At 34.7% G+C, this 18,230-nt stretch overlaps 3 protein-coding genes across 5 annotated transcripts; 2 read left to right on the top strand and 1 right to left on the bottom strand.

Moving 5' to 3' along the window:
- Positions 1 to 970: 970 nt before the first annotated feature.
- Positions 971 to 9,838, bottom strand: LOC105199056 (maltase A2). Of its 2 annotated transcripts, none has more exons than XM_011165974.3 (8): positions 9,603 to 9,838; positions 7,585 to 7,688; positions 7,024 to 7,231; positions 6,256 to 6,392; positions 4,546 to 4,739; positions 3,327 to 4,317; positions 2,491 to 2,759; positions 971 to 2,219 (listed from the first exon to the last, which is right to left on the bottom strand). In XM_011165974.3, the coding sequence occupies exons 2-8, from the start codon at positions 7,684 to 7,686 to the stop codon at positions 1,994 to 1,996; spliced, it is 2,127 nt and encodes a 708-aa protein (XP_011164276.1). In that variant the 5' UTR covers positions 7,687 to 7,688; positions 9,603 to 9,838; the 3' UTR covers positions 971 to 1,993. The 2 variants fall into 2 exon arrangements, with proteins under 2 accessions (XP_011164276.1, XP_011164277.1); XM_011165975.3 differs by having other exon boundaries at positions 4,546 to 4,727.
- A 2,308-nt stretch (positions 9,839 to 12,146) lies between these two features.
- LOC105199055 (tubulin-specific chaperone C) lies at positions 12,147 to 15,329 on the top strand. Its single transcript, XM_011165973.3, has 3 exons — positions 12,147 to 12,404; positions 12,819 to 13,060; positions 13,649 to 15,329. Exon 3 carries the CDS (start codon positions 13,822 to 13,824, stop codon positions 14,848 to 14,850), a length of 1,029 nt encoding a protein of 342 aa, XP_011164275.1. The 5' UTR covers positions 12,147 to 12,404; positions 12,819 to 13,060; positions 13,649 to 13,821; the 3' UTR covers positions 14,851 to 15,329.
- A 283-nt stretch (positions 15,330 to 15,612) lies between these two features.
- LOC105199054 (charged multivesicular body protein 2a) lies at positions 15,613 to 17,733 on the top strand. Of its 2 annotated transcripts, XM_011165970.3 has the most exons (6): positions 15,613 to 15,857; positions 15,981 to 16,243; positions 16,353 to 16,524; positions 16,603 to 16,778; positions 16,866 to 17,000; positions 17,162 to 17,733. In XM_011165970.3, exons 3-6 carry the CDS (start codon positions 16,357 to 16,359, stop codon positions 17,367 to 17,369), a joined length of 687 nt encoding a protein of 228 aa, XP_011164272.1. In that variant the 5' UTR covers positions 15,613 to 15,857; positions 15,981 to 16,243; positions 16,353 to 16,356; the 3' UTR covers positions 17,370 to 17,733. The 2 variants fall into 2 exon arrangements, with proteins under 2 accessions (XP_011164272.1, XP_039313782.1); XM_039457848.1 differs by having other exon boundaries at positions 15,625 to 16,243.
- Positions 17,734 to 18,230: the final 497 nt, after the last annotated feature.

Raw genomic sequence — 18,230 nt, 5'->3', positions numbered from 1 at the left:
ATTTAAAATTTTTTTGAATATTTAATTCTATCTTATTTAATTTACATTAAAAATTATGTTACTATAATTGTAATAATATGTTACTATAAAAAAACATTTAATCATTTCTCAATCGCGAAATTCACACAATGTCGTCAAATTGAGTGTCATCAGTCATTATCATAAACCCGTAAAAAATTTTACAAAATTGCGTCACCGTGTGACGCAACAGGACCAGTCCATGGAATGGTAATGAAGCAGAAATTTTTGACATGCCAAGCATGATTATTAGATGGTGATGATTGAAGACGCAATACAGCCATTTTCAAATGGCTACATTGCCAATTTACATAAATTCATAAATAGCAATGTCTCATTCTTTAATTAATTTAAAATTGATTTCTTTAATTGACGATTATTAATAAATTATTGATTTAAAAGCTATTAATGCTGCTTACATTTGTTTTCATAATCTATAATTATTGTCTTCTATATAAGCAAATTGCTATTTTTTATTCGACATTAGTTCAATATACCAGAATCTTAATTTTCAATAGTTATCTTTACTAAACTTTAACAATAACTGCGATTCCATTCCATCATTTGGATCAAAGTTGAATGTTTTTAAATAGTTTTTAATGAAAAAAATATAATGCTTAGAATGTAAGGTACATACAATAATCAGCACAAAATTACCTTTTCAAAAAAGAGTTATAAAAAGGCACCAAGCGTATGTGTATATCCCTTAAATTTTTATTTTTTTCTACAAAACCTAAGTACTATCTGTATCCTCATGGAAAAATTTTCCTATTCTAACCCATGTAGTACTCTCTTTAATTTCTATACAAAATTTAAATAAAAAATTTTTTAACTACAAAATCTTGGCGCTGCTAGATGTCTAAATATAATCTAAATATAATGTTGTAAAATATAATAACATAGTTATAGTAACATTTTCAATTAATTAAGCAAATAAATATTATTGTCTTAATAATTTGATATTTCTTATTATATTTATTATATAAAAAGTTTATTATACAATAAAGATGTTTTTAGCAATACATTCAGAACTTTTTATTTGTCTGTGTAAATACGTAAAGACGTTTTCATTAACATAAATTCTTTGCATTCACACAGTCAATAATACATACAATAGATTTTTATATCCCTTATATATATAATTATCCCAAAATTCGTATATAATTTTATAATTTAATATACGATTCGGTATCAACAATAAACAAATTAAACAACACTGTAAAAGTAGCCAAAATGATTATTTTAATTGTTATGTCGTAAAAAATATTTTTGAGTTAACGCATTTATATATTACGAAGAAATTTTACCACTATATTCTGATCGTCTTATAATAATTATGATAAATTTTGTTACAACAATGCATTATGATATATGATGGATTTTGATTTTATTATCAAAAGAACTTAAGAACATAAAAATAAAAATCTTTTGCCTTTGCAGTGTTTTTAAAATCAGAATAAATATGTGCGTGTTATAAAATTTCAATCCAAACATAATTAACAGTTTTATTGATATAATCTGACCGATATGCATTAAAATTCGTTGTAAAGATTCAATCTTTTGCAATAAAAATACTAATCACATTTATTATATTGTAAAATATCTTATTTGTATTAATCATAGCAAAAAATTTATTGGATACCATTTTTTTATTCCTTAATTTCCGATATTACTTCTTTTATCTCTTTTTCTTTCGCTTTCTCTTTCTCTCAATTAAAAAATAATAAAAACAATAAAATAAAATTACCTTATTTATTTTTATTCCTAAAGTATTATTTACGAAAAATCTCTTATCGCTGATTTGTATAATCCAAGAATTATTTCATCCCTGAAATTTCGTAAAATAAAATTTTATAAAATTTTTTTTTTTTTCGTTGTACTCTCATATTTTTTAATGGTGTTTAAATGACACTGGCAATTGTTTTATATAATAAAAGTCAAAATAAAAATCTGACCGATAGCGAGCCTATTGCTCTCACTTATCCAATTTTATAACAAACGCTTCTCCGGGAGGTACGATAAGTTCTTTGAAGTACACGTTTTTGTTCATTCTGTATCTTGGCCCAACAACAACGTGACCGCCGTAATAAAGAAACGACAAATCTTTTACGCGTGTCTTGTTGCCAAAATTAGCCACATACACATAGGAATTTCTTCGTGGGTACCACCGCTCAATCACGATCATTTCATCTTCCACGTATCTAAACAGAATAATATTAAACCTTGTTAAATCTCATTAAATATTAAATCAAACTATTACATGTATAACATTTTTGTACACCAATATGATGTAACAAGACGGTAATGATAGTTTCACATTCAAAATGCAATTTTTGTTTAATTTATAACAAGACAAAAACATATTACATTTTATCTCAAGCAAAATAAAGAAATAAAATGTATTTGTCGAATTTTTAAGAGGATGAAATAAATCACTGTTGAGAAAATTTGTGCAAATTAAAGGAGTATTACCTAACATCACAGTTCGCGGTAATTTGGCTCTCTCTCAACACCGCTTTTATGTAAACCGGCGTCGCTTCCATCCTTAGCTTTGCCATTTTTGTAATGGTGCTTTTCAAACTGGTTTCCATAGGTTTTCCAGCTTCCGGTAGCCAAGCGGTAACTCCCGAGGGCGAGAAACTGCTACCGGAGCCGTCTTCCTTCTCCCAATACATAGGAACTAAATTGTGGACGTGTGCCAAATCCTTGTGATCCCAGCACTCACAATCTTCAATGCCTATCTGAGCGAATGAAAATCCAATTAACAAATAACTCGCATTAAATCTTTTTTATTCATCTCGAAAAGACAGACATTTACTAAAATGTCAAATTGCTACTTAAGGGGATGCTAAAGTCGTCCTTTTTTACCGACCGAACGTTAATTTTCGGGCAAGCCGTTCTTCTAATTGCATTTACAGATTTAAAAATCCTTTTCCACAATTAAAGTATAGACAGTAATGTATAGGAAACCAAAAGGAAAACAAAAAAAATTGAAAATAATTTTCCAATTTTTTTGTTTTCATATCTTTATATAGCGTCCGTTATACATTACTGTCTATACTTTAATTGTGGAATAGGATTTTTAAATCTGTAAATGCAATTAGAAAAACGGCTTGCCCAAAAATTAACGTCCGGTCGGTAAAAAAGGACGACTTTAGCATCACCTTAATTATACATTGTATTGCGATGAATAAGAAACGTTTGTTTGAAATGCATAAACAAGGTACAATATTTGCATATTTTCTTCAACATACGAGTCACGATAATGCGTTCTTCAGGCGCTGTGTTTGTAACATAAAAATTCGTACCTCATCTCCATAGAAGATACTCGGTGTCCCGGGTAGCATCATGGCGAGAAGAGAAGCCGCCATGCTGGCGTTTCTGACGGCAATAGTGGAGGCCACTCTGCTGGTGTCTACACTACCTACGGACCAGTGGATCCACGGGTACCCGGGTTTCTCAAAAAGCACGCCCTTCGTAATGCTCTCGATCTGTGCCTTGATGTTCCTCGTGCCGTTCACCAGACGAAGAGTCACGTCGATCAGATCTATCCTGGACAGGATGGAGTTCCTTGCGACGACGGAGGTAGCGGCGTCCAGGGCACTCACGTGACAGATGAAGATATTGCCCGGGCGTAGAAGAGATCTCCAGTATCGGAGATCGTTCGCGAACGTGTTCTCGTCGACGTAATGCTCCAGGCCCTTCAGATAGAAGCCGTCCACCCCTCGCTGCTGCCAAACCCTGACGGCCTCGCTAACCGGGTGCTCCTGTTGACGAACCGTGGGAAGCACGTGTCTCTTCACGTTGTGCAGCGGCGACGACAGGACGTCGCGGATAACTTCGACCGACGCGGACGGCGTAGACGGCAGACGTGCGTCGCCAATTACTATGTTATCCGCGAAATCTCGTCTCTCTCGAAGAGCACGTTCAGTCACGTTCACCCTCGGCGCCTCGCCGCTCGAACTCTTCACGAACGGGTACAGAGGCAAGTCGAGGACTATGCTCATGTTACGCTCGTGGATCGCGCGCACGAGACCGGAGAAGTCCTCGAGCGTGCCCAACTCTTTGTTCACTCCTGTCATGTTGCTGATGTTCGAGTAATATTCCGGATAATGCGGCGCCGGGAATATCGAGTTCAGTCGGACGGCCCGTACTCCGAGGTTCTTCAAGTAGTCCAGCCGCATGATTATCCCACGCAGATCGCCGATCCCATCCGCGCCCTTCGTCGAGTCCTGAAAGGACGCCGGGAATATCTCGTAGAAAGTGCTGCCTTGCCACCATTCCACCGGCGGATCGCATCTAACGTGCAAATAATTCATGTGGAATTACACATATAATTGATCTCAAAAATCACCTATTTATTAAAACTGTATTCATAACTTTTGCGTAAATTATATGCGTAAAATATATTATAGACTTAGAGAGAATTAAATAAAATATTAATTTTTTTTTTTAGAAGGAACAAAAATTAAAATCAAAATTATTCATGTAGGTAAACATGCATAATGTGTGCATGTGTACACGTACTTCGTAGGCATTGTAGCGATAATGCCGATAACGAGTGCGGCGCACCCGGTCAAGATCGACATCAGTGACCAGTAGCATGTCTTCCGTATCAACGGCCAGTTCCACTTCATGAAGCGATAATCTTTGGGCGGTTTTGGCACCACCAGTTGAATCCCAACGAGCGGTGGCTTGCCACCGTTGTCCTGGTTGTAAAACTAAACAGTTACGGCATAAATACGTATGATGATTGTTAGAAAGCGGCAAGCGATGAATTAGTCAACATGAGAGCACTGAAGATTTGAGATTGACACTCTATCGCGTGTCTCTCGCATTCAATTCCAATATGCGACAGCGAAGGTAACAGGGGTAAATGTAAATCGAGAGGTACGCTCACGAAGCATACAATACCTACCTATATACTTTTTTAAACCTCAATTTCGTCAATCCTAGGGTGACCAAATCCGGGAACCAGGCGATCCCAGTTCTCGAGGACAGGTCCTCTTTCACAAGGAGTCCTCGGATGTTCTCGCTGGTTTCTTTAGATTCAGCCTAACATTTTATATTCGAAATCCGCGATTAAGAAATTAATAAGATGTACAGAAAGTATATAATTAAATTTAATGAAAATTTAAAAATAAAAGATTCACAACTTAAATTCTTTGTATTTGAATTTCGATTAAGAAAATAAATAAAATAGCTTTAGATTAAATGTATGCAGAAAGGAATATTAACCTTTTTAGTTTAAAAACTTAATTTTATATCTCATTGTGCGCATAATTACCCAGTTAAAATTAAATACGTACTGATGCTTATATTTATTTATACATATCAATTAAATTTATTGAAAATTTAGGTAAAAATTGAAAACAAAAAATGTATATCTTAAATATTTTATATTTAAATTTTAATTAAGGGACTAAATAAATAGCTTTAGGCTAAACATATACATTACATATTTTTTATCTAATTCTATTGAAAGAAACAAAGAATAAAAGTTAATGCTTCAATTGTGTACGGTTCTCTCTAAATATTTATTGTAACTTCATATGGTCACCCTAGTCGTATCTTATCTGCACTGGGTTTCTATGCATAAAAGCAGTTGAGATGACAAATCGATGAGCAAATCGAAGTAACGACTCAGCTCAACATAAAAAGATATAGACTGCGAATGTGAATACAATTCGCGATTACGTGAATCACAAGGCGGCATCTTTCGTGCACGCATGATACATTTGATAAGGTATCCTTCATCCGTGCCAGGCAAATGTAAACATATGTAATAATGTATGAAACAGCATAGATTTTCTTCGCTTCTGCAAGTAGCGGAGAAGAAATTTGTGAGTCTTATAATGATAAACATACGTTAAGCATAATAGGCACATATACAAGTATAACATATAAGTAATGAAGGGCGCAAGCCTGAACCACTTGGAATACTTGACGATAATTTTAAATCCTTTCCAAAACTATAAAAGATTCTTAAAAAAGGTCATATTAAAATTTTTGTTATGTTTTTATTTCACGTTTTATGCACAGAGAAACAAGTTTTACTTTTCAAAATTTCAATTGCTTTCAAAAGTATTTTTAAGAGAAAACTCTTGAGATTTTTTTAATACTTTGATTTTCGATTTCTTGAACAATATTTGAATCAATCTACTATTAAATTGTTCTCATGTCAATTTTATACATAGTCTGAATAATTTAGGATAATATAAAGTTCAGTGTACTTACTAAAGCTTGAGCATCTGGTGCGAGATGTTGATAGGCAGTATTTAATTGCGTCAACAATTGTGCACAAACTGGTTCATTCGAATCGCTGCTGCTACCGCTGCTAGTGGACTCCACCATGGGATCGCGTGAACTCGGTTCTGAAATATTTTGTTTTACGACACACAAAATTAATTATTCATGCAGAATCGCCATTAAAATGTTCTAAGCAAAATTATTTGTTATATTGCCAAAAAATAATTAAAAATAAGATTCAACCTAATTATATAATTAAATTGTCCAGTGTCAATTCATCCCCTGTACTTTTAATATTTTCAACAAGCAATTCCTAAAATAAAAAACATTAAAAATATTTTTCTGCAAATAATGTAATCGTCATCCTTTTGATTTTTAATGATAAACAATAGATAGAAAAATTAAAATCTAGTTCGCGTGCAGGAATGCCTGAATTGAACGTCACTTAAATTGAAACTGGATCCTATCAAAAGCGCTTTAACAAACGAGCGTCGACGTAATGTACAACAGCGATTACGTAAGCTCTTTGGTTCGAGAAATGTGTTGCCGCCACGTAGCGAACATTTAATATTTAACGAAAAGGAAGCTTCGTCCGAATAGTGCGTAGTCAATAATTTGTGTATTCTCTCCCATCCTGTTTTTCTTTCAACCGCTCATCACATAATAATATTATTGAAGGCACATGTACACCGAAGGTAATGTATGCTTAACCGCGTGCTGCATTGTTGTACATAAGAATATATGGAAAATACGTACCGTCGTGTAAAGGTTTACTTGAACTATTCACTATGTTCATGAAGTTGAGCCCATCTTCCGTATTAATATTCTCAAGCGTTGGCGTGGGTATCATCTCTAATGGAGCTCCTTCCAGAGCATTAAATATCGGCGTCGATTGCAGAGTCTCGTCTGTTTGGGTAGGTGGTGGACTTGGTGTTAATAGGGGACAATCGGACGCTTCTTCATCCTATTGAAAGATTAAATGCATACTTATATATGAGACAAAATTCTAAGAACGAATCTCGTAGAACAGGAAAGTGCCATTTGTTTCTCTTCGATATAATTATAGAATATAGTACTGCATTATTGTATCTTTAAATATATATATATCACGTATATGTCTATCGTTATAGCTTTCGAATTGTTACGCGAACCAGAATTCAGTTGCAGTTATCAAATTGAACGCTGGATTAATTCAACTTTCCTTGAGAACAAAATTTATTTCAAAATTTCTTTTATTTGTCAAAGAAGCCTGTAATAAATAATGAAGCTGCAGTTTCTAACAAATACATAAAAATTGTGTGGCAATAAAGTACGCACCTGTTGATCTTGACTTATAAATAGCTGTCGGGAATTTGAAGACGGTGGAAGTTCATTTGATATAACAACCGACAAAAGATCTTCAGGCTTCTGGATACTCATCTCTGTCACATATACATAAACATTTTATTATCCATATACATACTTTTTTATATAATTGTTTTTAAAGAGCATCTGCGAATGTTATGTCATGGACACTCCAAACTGAATAAAATGTTGAGCATAAAACAATACTTCTGTATTTTAATTTAAACATAAAATTGATATATTCCAAGTTAAATGTTGTCTCAAATAAAATTTAAATTATGATTTTATAGAAAAATAATAAATAAAAATTTCCTTTTCTAATTTGCACGTCAAGTCTTGTAAAGAAAAGGAACAGTATTTGTGTTCGTTTTTTTAAATTGACTTGAAAAGGTTGATTTCCATTTAAAATATCGTCCGGATGGGTGCGCACGTGCATTGATGTATAGAAAGAGAATATAGGAAGAATGAGTGGGTGGTGTAAATCGACGTAGTCGATTACTGCGTTCATTATTGCGTTTCTGTTGCGTTCTCACGTAGGATGTTATTATCCTCCGGACACAATACTTGCGGTATTCGCCGATCAATAATCGGCTATTATTGCACCATGAGATTATAATATTAACAATTTCAAGCTAAAAGTTCTTTTAAAATTACGTTCACTTCTTTTTTTAATTTTAATTCTTTTTCTAACTATTTTTTAACTTTTTTTCTTTGCTTCGTGCAAAAATAACAAAACGGTTTTTAGTTAACCATTTTAATTGCTCTGCATCAGTAATTATTGTGAATAATAATTTTTAATTATTCACTAAATTTTGATCATTTTAATATTTTCCATGCAATCTTTTAATAATTATTACAAATCTACTTTTATAAATATTACAAACGCACCTCAGGATATACTAATAACTAACCATTTAAAGTCTCGTCTACTACGAATTAGCTTCGTATTCAACGAAACGATAATAAGCGGCACATATATTTGCAACCGTGAGGTTGGCATTGAAAACCGAGACACAACACGAGCAAACTTGAGTCAACGGCGAATAATCGTAAAATTTACATTGCCTTGGCTTGGAATACGTCGCAATTACAAACGGATCAATGGACATTTTTAAGACTTCTCAAGATCTCGAATGATCTTTTTTTGTGTTCTGAGGACTGCGCAGAGATAGTGTAATCGCGTTAGTAATATCAATAAAACAAAACTTGTAATATAACGCGCAAGAGAGAAACTTGAAGTGAAAGTGAAGTGTTTAAATAAATAAAGGGAATACAACCTCTTGGTGTCTAAAAATAAAATTTAGTGACACGTAATAGTGTGTAAAACTCTATAAATTCTACGAGCTAATATTTTAAATAGTAAAAGTTAAAAAATATAATTTAGACTTAAATTGATTCATTTAATATAGCTTAATCTCCAAAGACTTTATTAAATGTCTAAAGTATCGATATACATTTTATTCATTTTTATATTTAGTAACAAAAACTTAAATTTAGTTAAAAAGTTGCGTTAAAGTTAAATTAACTTAAAAATAAAATTAAAAACTAATTTTGAATATTCTTTGTATTAAATTTGAATGTCTTTTCTAAAAATTAAATTATATTTTAAATAATTCCAATGTAGATCATCAAACAAATTTAATATTTTATTCGTAAAGTCAGCTTACGTGAAAATGACAAAGAAATGCTGTTCTTTTATATGGAAAGATTTATAAAAAATTTTTTTTTATGTATAAGTAAATATTTAACTTGGAAAAAAAGTTTTTTAAAGTCAAAAATTAATTTACTTAAAATTAACAAAGTTAAGTTAAACGTTATTAACTTTTTAACTTTATTACTTAACTTTTGACTTTTTAATTAGTTGCTATTCAATCCTGACATTTGTTTAGGGTCTCATAATGTTATCTTCTTTGTTTTTTATTTACATACTATTTTTTTCGCACTTCCATACGCGTATACGCGTAAATGCTACAATTTTAAAAGATTCTCACCTGCTGCTTTTGGCGACGACGAGGATCGATCGAGTTCCGGTGAGGAAGCTCAAAAATATCGCAAACCCCTTGGCAAACTCGAGATTCCTCGCTCGCGGACGCACCTGCCTGAGAAAAGTTCGCCACGCCGCGCCGTTTTCCACGGTCAGCCCTTAAAGACGCGAGATACACGGCACTGTGACACTTTCGTGATTACCATCGACGAGGGCGACGAAAAATCAACGGTACGATCGTCGTTGGTCTCAAGCGGTGACTACCACCGCAGCCGTCGTCGCCGTCGCCGTCATGCCGCCTGCCGCCTCGCGTGCCGTGGCAGACGGTTAGTAGAACCGCGTGCCTTCGTATTATATTTAGCGATGCGATATCGTTTCGTGTCCCCCGACCGACCACCGTCCGTCCAGCAGCCGACGTCCACGACCTCCGGGAGCGGATTCTGCGCTCTGACGCGTCATGCGCACCCGGCACGTCGCGGCGTCCGACGCACGCCGTCGCGACGGCATCGGTGTCGCGAGGGTGTTTTGTAACGAATTCGTAGAACAAGTTCTACGCGACCGACAACGGTCGGCACACGCACCATTCGCAGTATCCCGACGAACCCGAGACGTTCTTGCACTCTTGTATGAAATAAAGAACATGTTAAAATAATAAAATAATATCAAAATAATAAAAAACTAATTAATTAAGTTTTAATTAGTGTCAATTTTCATAGGAGACAACAAATTTGACAAATGATTATGATCGCGGAGTCAACCGTAGTACATCTGCACGAAGCGACCGCTTTGAATCTCTCGATTTACAAATTGACAACTCGCTGCAATAGATAACCACTTGTCGCTATTGATCTAGCCGGAGTATTGATTTTTCGTACAGCTGACTCGACACGGAGCCGGTTTCTTTAAACGAATCTACAGCGTCGATAAAAGGAACCGCAACGATTCTATTGAATATTCCTGTTTTCTGGCAGCTGCCATATTGAAATACGATATCAAAGGCGAAAAATCGTGTGAAATCTTCTCCCGCTTTGTACGCCGAATCGCCCTTTTTCCGGTTTCTTTTGCAAGATTCAATTTTAAAAAAAGAAGCTTCAGTCTTCAATTAAAATTATTGAAAAAAAGTACAAGGTGTCATTGGAAATATATTATATATTTTATTACACACCTCATTTAAAATAATGAGATGCATTAAAATGTGTAATAAAAGTAAGCATTTACATTAAATATATATAAATATTATTAAACACATATTTTTATTAATTTTTAAATAATATACGTTCAGGTTGAACACAAAAGTCATAATGAATATTTAATGTCACTCACTTATTATAATTATTATTCTGTATTTCTAAAGCAAAGTGATAACAAAACCAAATTTTATAGAAAATATTTTTTTTCGTATTTTATTGCTTTAATATGTTGTCGAAATTAGTCAGATAAAAATTTATGATTATTATTATTTTTAAGTAATTTTTTATAATATATGTTATTATATTTAAAAAAATCGTTAGAATATAGAGTAAGACGCTCTAAAAGTAATATTCAGTATCATAAGTATTTTTAATGGATAGAATATACATTTTTCTCTATTTTTCAATGTTTCTCGTGAGTGCTTCTCGAACCACATTTTCGTATATATAACACGTCGTTTGGTTGTAACAACGTTCAGGATAGTTCCCTCGGGAAACACCGCGGAGCCACTATCTGAGTCTCTCCAATGACTCTTATCGCTCTGAGGAAAGTCCCTGGACCCGTGGCAGAAAGTGCCGTAGCTTAACTTTGGCTATTATCCTTCGTCGTCATCACGAACTTCAGGAGAGGAAGCTTCGGCTGATCCTTCGCGATGGGCGAGAGAGTATTTGTCAAAGCAAAGTAATGTGTGTTGGAGCGTTGTCTGTCCTTCTCTCTCGTCCGAGAAGAAGGCGACACGTTGAACCGAACAGGGCTTATCGTACGAGGAAACGCCTATCTTTTTTTTTCTTTATCCTAAAATTCATACTACATCGGCAAATTACTACTTTTTAATTAATCAATTAAAAATCCATATATTTTCCGATATTTAAAACTCGATAATATTCGATTTTTAATAAAACTTTTTTATTGTTATCATCCGAGTTTAATATACTTCTTCGAATGATATATTGTAGAATAAAAAATATAATTTATTTATAATAATATTATTGCGTCGCAAATATTATGGAGTCTTATGAAACACATATGTGTAATAATAAGTTAAAAATTCACAAAATATTGCGTTAAAAAAACTCATTCGGATATTTGTGTCGATAATTAAGGAATTTATATCATCGATATATCGGTCGATAAAGTTGATACTTTTCAATTATCTCTTGACCCCCAAGGCCGAATCATTCTCAATTACGATAATTTGCACGTTTTTAAAAATCAAACAAAAAAAATAATTTTGGATTACATGATTCCATTGATTCCTCTGTTCGATATTTATCTGCAAGCAAAATTCACTCAAATGGGCACGTCCACCAACGTCCACTCTCGGGAGCCCTCTCACCGGTTTATTCTCCGAGAGAAGCGCCCTCTTTGTGCCCCTTTCCCTTCACGCCGCGTTTGATCGGCGGTGTTGCGCGACGTTTCGCTACGAGTTCCGTATCTCGTAGTATTGATGATTTCCATTTTAGGAAATCCTCCTCGTTTCACCTTAGCATGATCACGAAACAGCCAAAGTTGGGCCTCGCGCGTAGGATCAAGACCAGTGCCAAGGCTATCCTCATAATCGAGGGCGTATTGTTACTCGGAACGTACGGATTTTGGCGTTGCCTGAACACCTCACAAGGTAAATTGGGTGCTTTAGCCTCGTTCCGCCCGGACTCTGCTCCGCCTCGAGTTGCGATTCTTGCTCTCGTCCCGTATCCGCAAACAATTTTAACCCGTTCAGGGTTTGCGCTCGATCGCGCGTTGCATGACGCCTGCCACACTCGAGATAAAACGGAGCAAAGATCGCGCGAATGGAGGAACGAGGAACGGCCGAGGGGGAACAGCTGAAAGAAAAAAGGATCTCGATTATTTCCTATTCGGTCTTTGGCATACAAATATGATAGATTGCTGAGACTTTTTTGCGTCAATTTACACTCGCGCAGTTAAAAAAAAGCGCAAATAGCCGCAAAGGTCAATTGACTTTCTCATTGAGTCACCTAGATCAGTTGGATCAAACTAGCACATCAATTTTTCTTCATTCTACGTGCATTAGATTTTAGGTATTACGTGCATCAACGCTTCCCGTCTATATTGGAGGGCTACTACATTATTGGGGAAGAGTTGTCAGGTAACGATCATATAAGGACGTTCGATTACAAGACCTGGACAGTGGAGCGCAATGAGCATTAAATCTTCATGGCGTTCCTGAAGTTTGTGGCATCGGTGGCTCTCGGCGGTGGTATAGGATACGGTCTGTTCTGCATTGCTACAGCCAACCATTCGGACCTTGTAAAGGTAATCATGATTATGTAATTGCCAAACCACCGAAGCCTGTTTGCACACGTGTAGATGAACTTTAATCTTAGTCTAACTTGCTTTCCTAATATTTTTTTTAATTAGAAATACGAAAAGGCAGAAAGTAAGTTAAATAGTTTAAAGTTGATTTACATTAGTACAAAAACATTCCTTTTTATTGCTTTTATACAATGGATGTAAGTTCACAAGCAAATTGAACTAGAAGCTTGATCAGAAGGTCTGCATTTTGTATCTTGCAACTCCCTGTTCACATAAGAGAGATCATGAGATACAAGAGATAGTCTAGACAAAACTTCTTGGAAGGTAGCCTTAGTATGCAGGAAAAAATTGGCAAGAGAATCATTGAAGGGTGAAGAAGAATGAGCACTTCAACAAGAGCCAATTTTCTAATTATTTATTTTTTTAATAAAGTAAACCAATCGACGATATTTAATAAATACATATTATAAAAATAATTTTTCAGAGCATTTCACTAATATTGTGTATTTTAATTTAAGGAATCTAGATTTATAATGAAGAACTGGCTTTCGTATAAACCTTTCTTTATTTGTAATTAAATTGTTGCAGCATCTTCCGCCGCATTCGTCAGAGCAACAAAGTCTTTTCAAACTATCTTATAAACCAAAACCTGAGAACTTTATGAACGAAGGCAAGCCAACAAACGTTTCGAGGAGTTTCAAGGATTTTGACACCCAAAACAGCGCAAACAACACTAAGACATAGCATTTGTACATACCGAAATGGATCCCACGGAGTTTATAGAGGAAAGTTTACCAGATCGTATTACGAAAAGGGATCGGGAGCGGAAAAATGTCATCGAGAGGCGGCGGGAGGAACGGCAGTCGCTCGCCGTGGAATCCGAGCAGAGCGGTTACTTCAAAGACACGTTTTACTCCTCTTGCAAGAAAATCAAGGATATGCTGGACGACGCGCCCAGTACTCCCTCCTCGGCGTTGCCAGGAATCTTTGACAAAGCCAACAAGGAGATCCAGCTGCTTAAGAACTATTTATCGCAATCTAAAATGTTTTTAAAGGTTTACGATATAAGACGCGCCCAAGAGAACCTGCAGTCGTTGGAGAACCAAGCTTCTGAGTTGGAGATGAAGCTCCTGCCTAAGAAAAAGTTCGGTTTTAAAAATCGTAGAATTGTGAAGAAGCCCTCCGACAAGGGGCACGACATCACGGATGGCTTAAAGGATCTTAAGATATCTGAGAGCATCGTGAACGGCACGACCAAGCAAAACAACAAATTGTCGAACAAATACGGAGACAGCGCCTGCATGCTGCTAGGCAAAGTGAACGAGCGAATGGTGCTGGACGCCGAGAATGTAAATAAGAATGACATTCTACTTTCTGATTTGGTTCGCTGTACCGTACGGATATATGGTACACCGAGCACCCTGCATATGGTGAATCTGAAACATTGCACTATATTAGTCGGACCGGTGACGTCCTCCGTTTTCGTGCACGACTGCAGTGACTGTGTATTCGCCTTCGCATGCCAACAGCTACGATTACACTCGTCGACGGATTGTACTATTTATTTACACGTCACAAGTAGGGCGATCATAGAAGATTGTACGAAGATACGTGTAGCACCTTACAACTGGTCTTACGAAGATCAGACGAGTCATTTTAATCTAGCCGGCCTCGATCCAAAGATTAACAATTGGAACTGCATCGACGACTTCAATTGGCTATCTAGTGAAAAACATTCGCCGAACTGGTCGATACTCGAACCGGAGCTACGAGTAAAAACGTGGGATTGAAAAACGAATACTTGTAAAATAAAGAGGAAGAGAGCAATTAAAATTTAACAAATGTAGTAAAAAAAATGTTTTTATAGAAAACCTAATTCTTTTTTCTTCCGAATGTCGGTTTATTTACGTAGATAAATCATCTACATATATATACCGTGCTTTTTCACAAGATGCAAATTATATACGCAAGTTTTATATACGATATCTAATAAATTTACTGTTTGTGCAATATTCCGGGTGCCCTATTTTACAAGTCACACCCGAATAACTTTGGAAAAAAAGATTAGAGGGAAGTGTAAAAAAAAAATCATGGTTGTATTTGCGAGAAAATGAAAATCCTTTCATACAATTCTTCAAAGTTATCTAGGTTTGCTTTTTAAAATGGGACAACCCCTCTCTCTGTATACATATAAATATGTACAAATTATTATGAACATTGTGTTTGAGAAATTTATTAAAATTGAACTATCCCTCTTTTATTTGTTGAACACAATAGAATATTTCAAATACTACAAAAATATAATTTTGTGTATACATTCAATTTGATATTTGCATTGTTTATTTAATTCGAATGTTTGCAGATAAATATATTAAAAATATTCGTGTTACCTACATATGTATTCACTTAATCTTTCTAATAGCATTGTTCCATAGATATAATTAGATTACATTTAATCAACGTCATTTATAATTATTACATTTCCATAAAATTTCTAATCATACAATTTTTTTTAATATTTGAGTATTTAAACTGCGTTCGTCACGATGTTGAATCTCGCGGATATCGACGTCGTCATACGCAATATGGCGCGCTGTTCATCGCTCGCCGTTGCACCGTGAGAAGATAACCTCGAGCAACGCCAATCCAGTTACTTCCAGTTACCTCTTGGCTCATGATTATTGGCTGTCGTGCGGGAGCTGTCAAAAGAGTGTTCGTGATGTCATTTTCGGTGCCGCCTGGGATACACGAAAATTCCTTGGCAGCCGGAACGAGATACGCATTAATGGAATATCTGGTAAAATCGCAGATTCCACGGCTCGGCTCTCGTGTTTATTTATGCGTCATCGCCTGAATAACAGGCGATAAATACTAGATATCGATCCCAAATAACGTTCTGTTTTTTTTTTAACCTTTAAAGGGACTGCGGAACGTACCCGGTGGATAATTCAACGTAGAGAACGTAATCTCTTTCGAACATTTTCAGTTTTTGGCCTGAAGTTCACAGAGTGCGTATGGTCTGGTGTTGGATTCTCCAAAGTTTTGAAAGCATCCACACGGACCAGATTACACGATCGATTAGATCGATTGATTAGATCAATATTATAGAAATAGCGTAGTGCTATTAATCTGCACAGCGAAACGTTTCTTAACTGCGAGTGTCAATTGCGAATTTAACATAAGGTATGTTTCTGGATATAAATATTTTGCGTTTATATATTCACGTTGATCTTGTATTATCAAGTTTGTTTAATACGTACAAATTTGTATTTAATATACTGTGGCTTTCCAGCACCATGGAGTGGCTCTTTGGTAAACGTATCACCCCTGAGGAAATGCTCAGAAAGAATCAAAGAGCACTGAACAAAGCAATGCGAGATTTGGACAGGGAAAAAATGAGGATGGAGCAGCAGGAGAAGAAAATCATAGCTGATATAAAGAAACTCGCGAAAGAAGGACAAATGGTAATCTAAAACACTTTTGTTCGATATTGCATACTTATTTAATGTTACTTTATAATTTTTTATTCAAATTGATGATAGGACGCTGTGAAAATTATGGCCAAAGATCTGGTTAGGACAAGGCGTTATGTAAAGAAGTTCATGTTGATGAAAGCAAACATTCAAGCAGTGTCATTAAAAATACAGACCCTGCGTTCCCAAAACACAATGGCACAGGCTATGAAAGGAGTGACGAAAGCAATGCAAAATATGAACAAGTAAATGCAATACAATTTACCATATCAATAATTGCATTCATTCTTTTGGCTAAAATATTTATCTCCATTGCTTGTTTTTTTTTTTAGACAATTAAACCTACCACAAATACAGAAAATATTGCAAGAGTTTGAAAAGCAGTCAGAGATAATGGATATGAAGGAGGAAATCATGAACGATGCAATAGATGATGCAATGGAAGATGAGGGAGATGAAGAAGAAAGGTATTTTATGCATATACATAAATTCTATATGTAAATTGTCATGTAAATTTGTGGATCTTCAATGAAACGAAGATTCATTGAATCAACACACATAGGTAAAATTAATGTATAAAATATCTATCTTTTGTGTATGTGTATACACATTGAAATTTTATTTCTAGTGATGCTGTAGTTGCACAAGTGTTGGACGAGCTGGGTCTGCAGCTGACGGATCAACTTTCTGGACTGCCGCAGGCGTCCGGATCGCTAAGCGTAGCTGGCTCTAAACAACCAGTTGCCGCTGCAGCGGGAGGTAACGAGGATGGGGGCAATCTTGGAGATGCTGACGCGGATTTACAGGCCAGACTTGAAAATCTGCGACGTGAATAAATATATTTATTTGATTAAAAATATTAATTATTAATTAGATAATGTATAAAAAATGTAAAAAGAATTGGCTTTGTAGCGATAAAAGAACAAGTTTCGAAGGGGTTCGCGTTCCTGCCTCAAACGCTTGTATACTTAATGTAAATGAATTCAAAACGAATTTTGTCCGCATACAATTTTCTTGAGCGATCGATCTTCATATTTTCTATGCACGTTGAATTTTATAACTTCTTCTATATACAGAACATTTTATGTAAATGCCAGTAAATGCCTAAGTTCGTAATATAGATATATACAAAAAAGATGCTATACTTATAATAAAAATATATGACGAGGGAAATATTCCCTTTGCGTTATGTGATTAATACTTGATTTCTTTTAATTTTTACCACAGTTAAAATTATTTTATAAACAATCTTATTTCAGACCTTGATAGAAATCGCAAAATAAATTTTTAAGTTTTATAAAATTAATTTTTAATTAAAAAATGATTTTGAAATGCTTTAAATATATTTATATTAAATTAAAATGTAATTTAAAAAATTAAATTATTCTAAATAAAACAATCACAATATAAATCATAAATTTAAAATTTTATTTGTAAGTTTTATATAAAATAACAAGGAAATGTTTTTTTTATTTAGGAACGTTTTTTTTCCAATTTTTTGTATACATGGTTTTAATTAGGGAAACAAGCTACATATTTAGTTTTGGTAAGCTAAAGTTTGTGTTTAAAAAATCACTAATTAAAGTTAAAAATTAACCAAGCTAAAAGTTAATAACTCTATTATTTAACTTTTTAACTAGTTACTATCCAATCCTGGTTCTAAATATAATACTGCAATTTTAATGAGTACTTAAAAT

This window comes from Solenopsis invicta, chromosome 2 (assembly GCF_016802725.1).
Source record: "Solenopsis invicta isolate M01_SB chromosome 2, UNIL_Sinv_3.0, whole genome shotgun sequence".
Taxonomy (NCBI): domain Eukaryota; kingdom Metazoa; phylum Arthropoda; class Insecta; order Hymenoptera; family Formicidae; genus Solenopsis; species Solenopsis invicta.
Note: the sequence above shows the minus strand (reverse complement) of the source record. Positions and strands in the feature narration are given on the sequence as shown.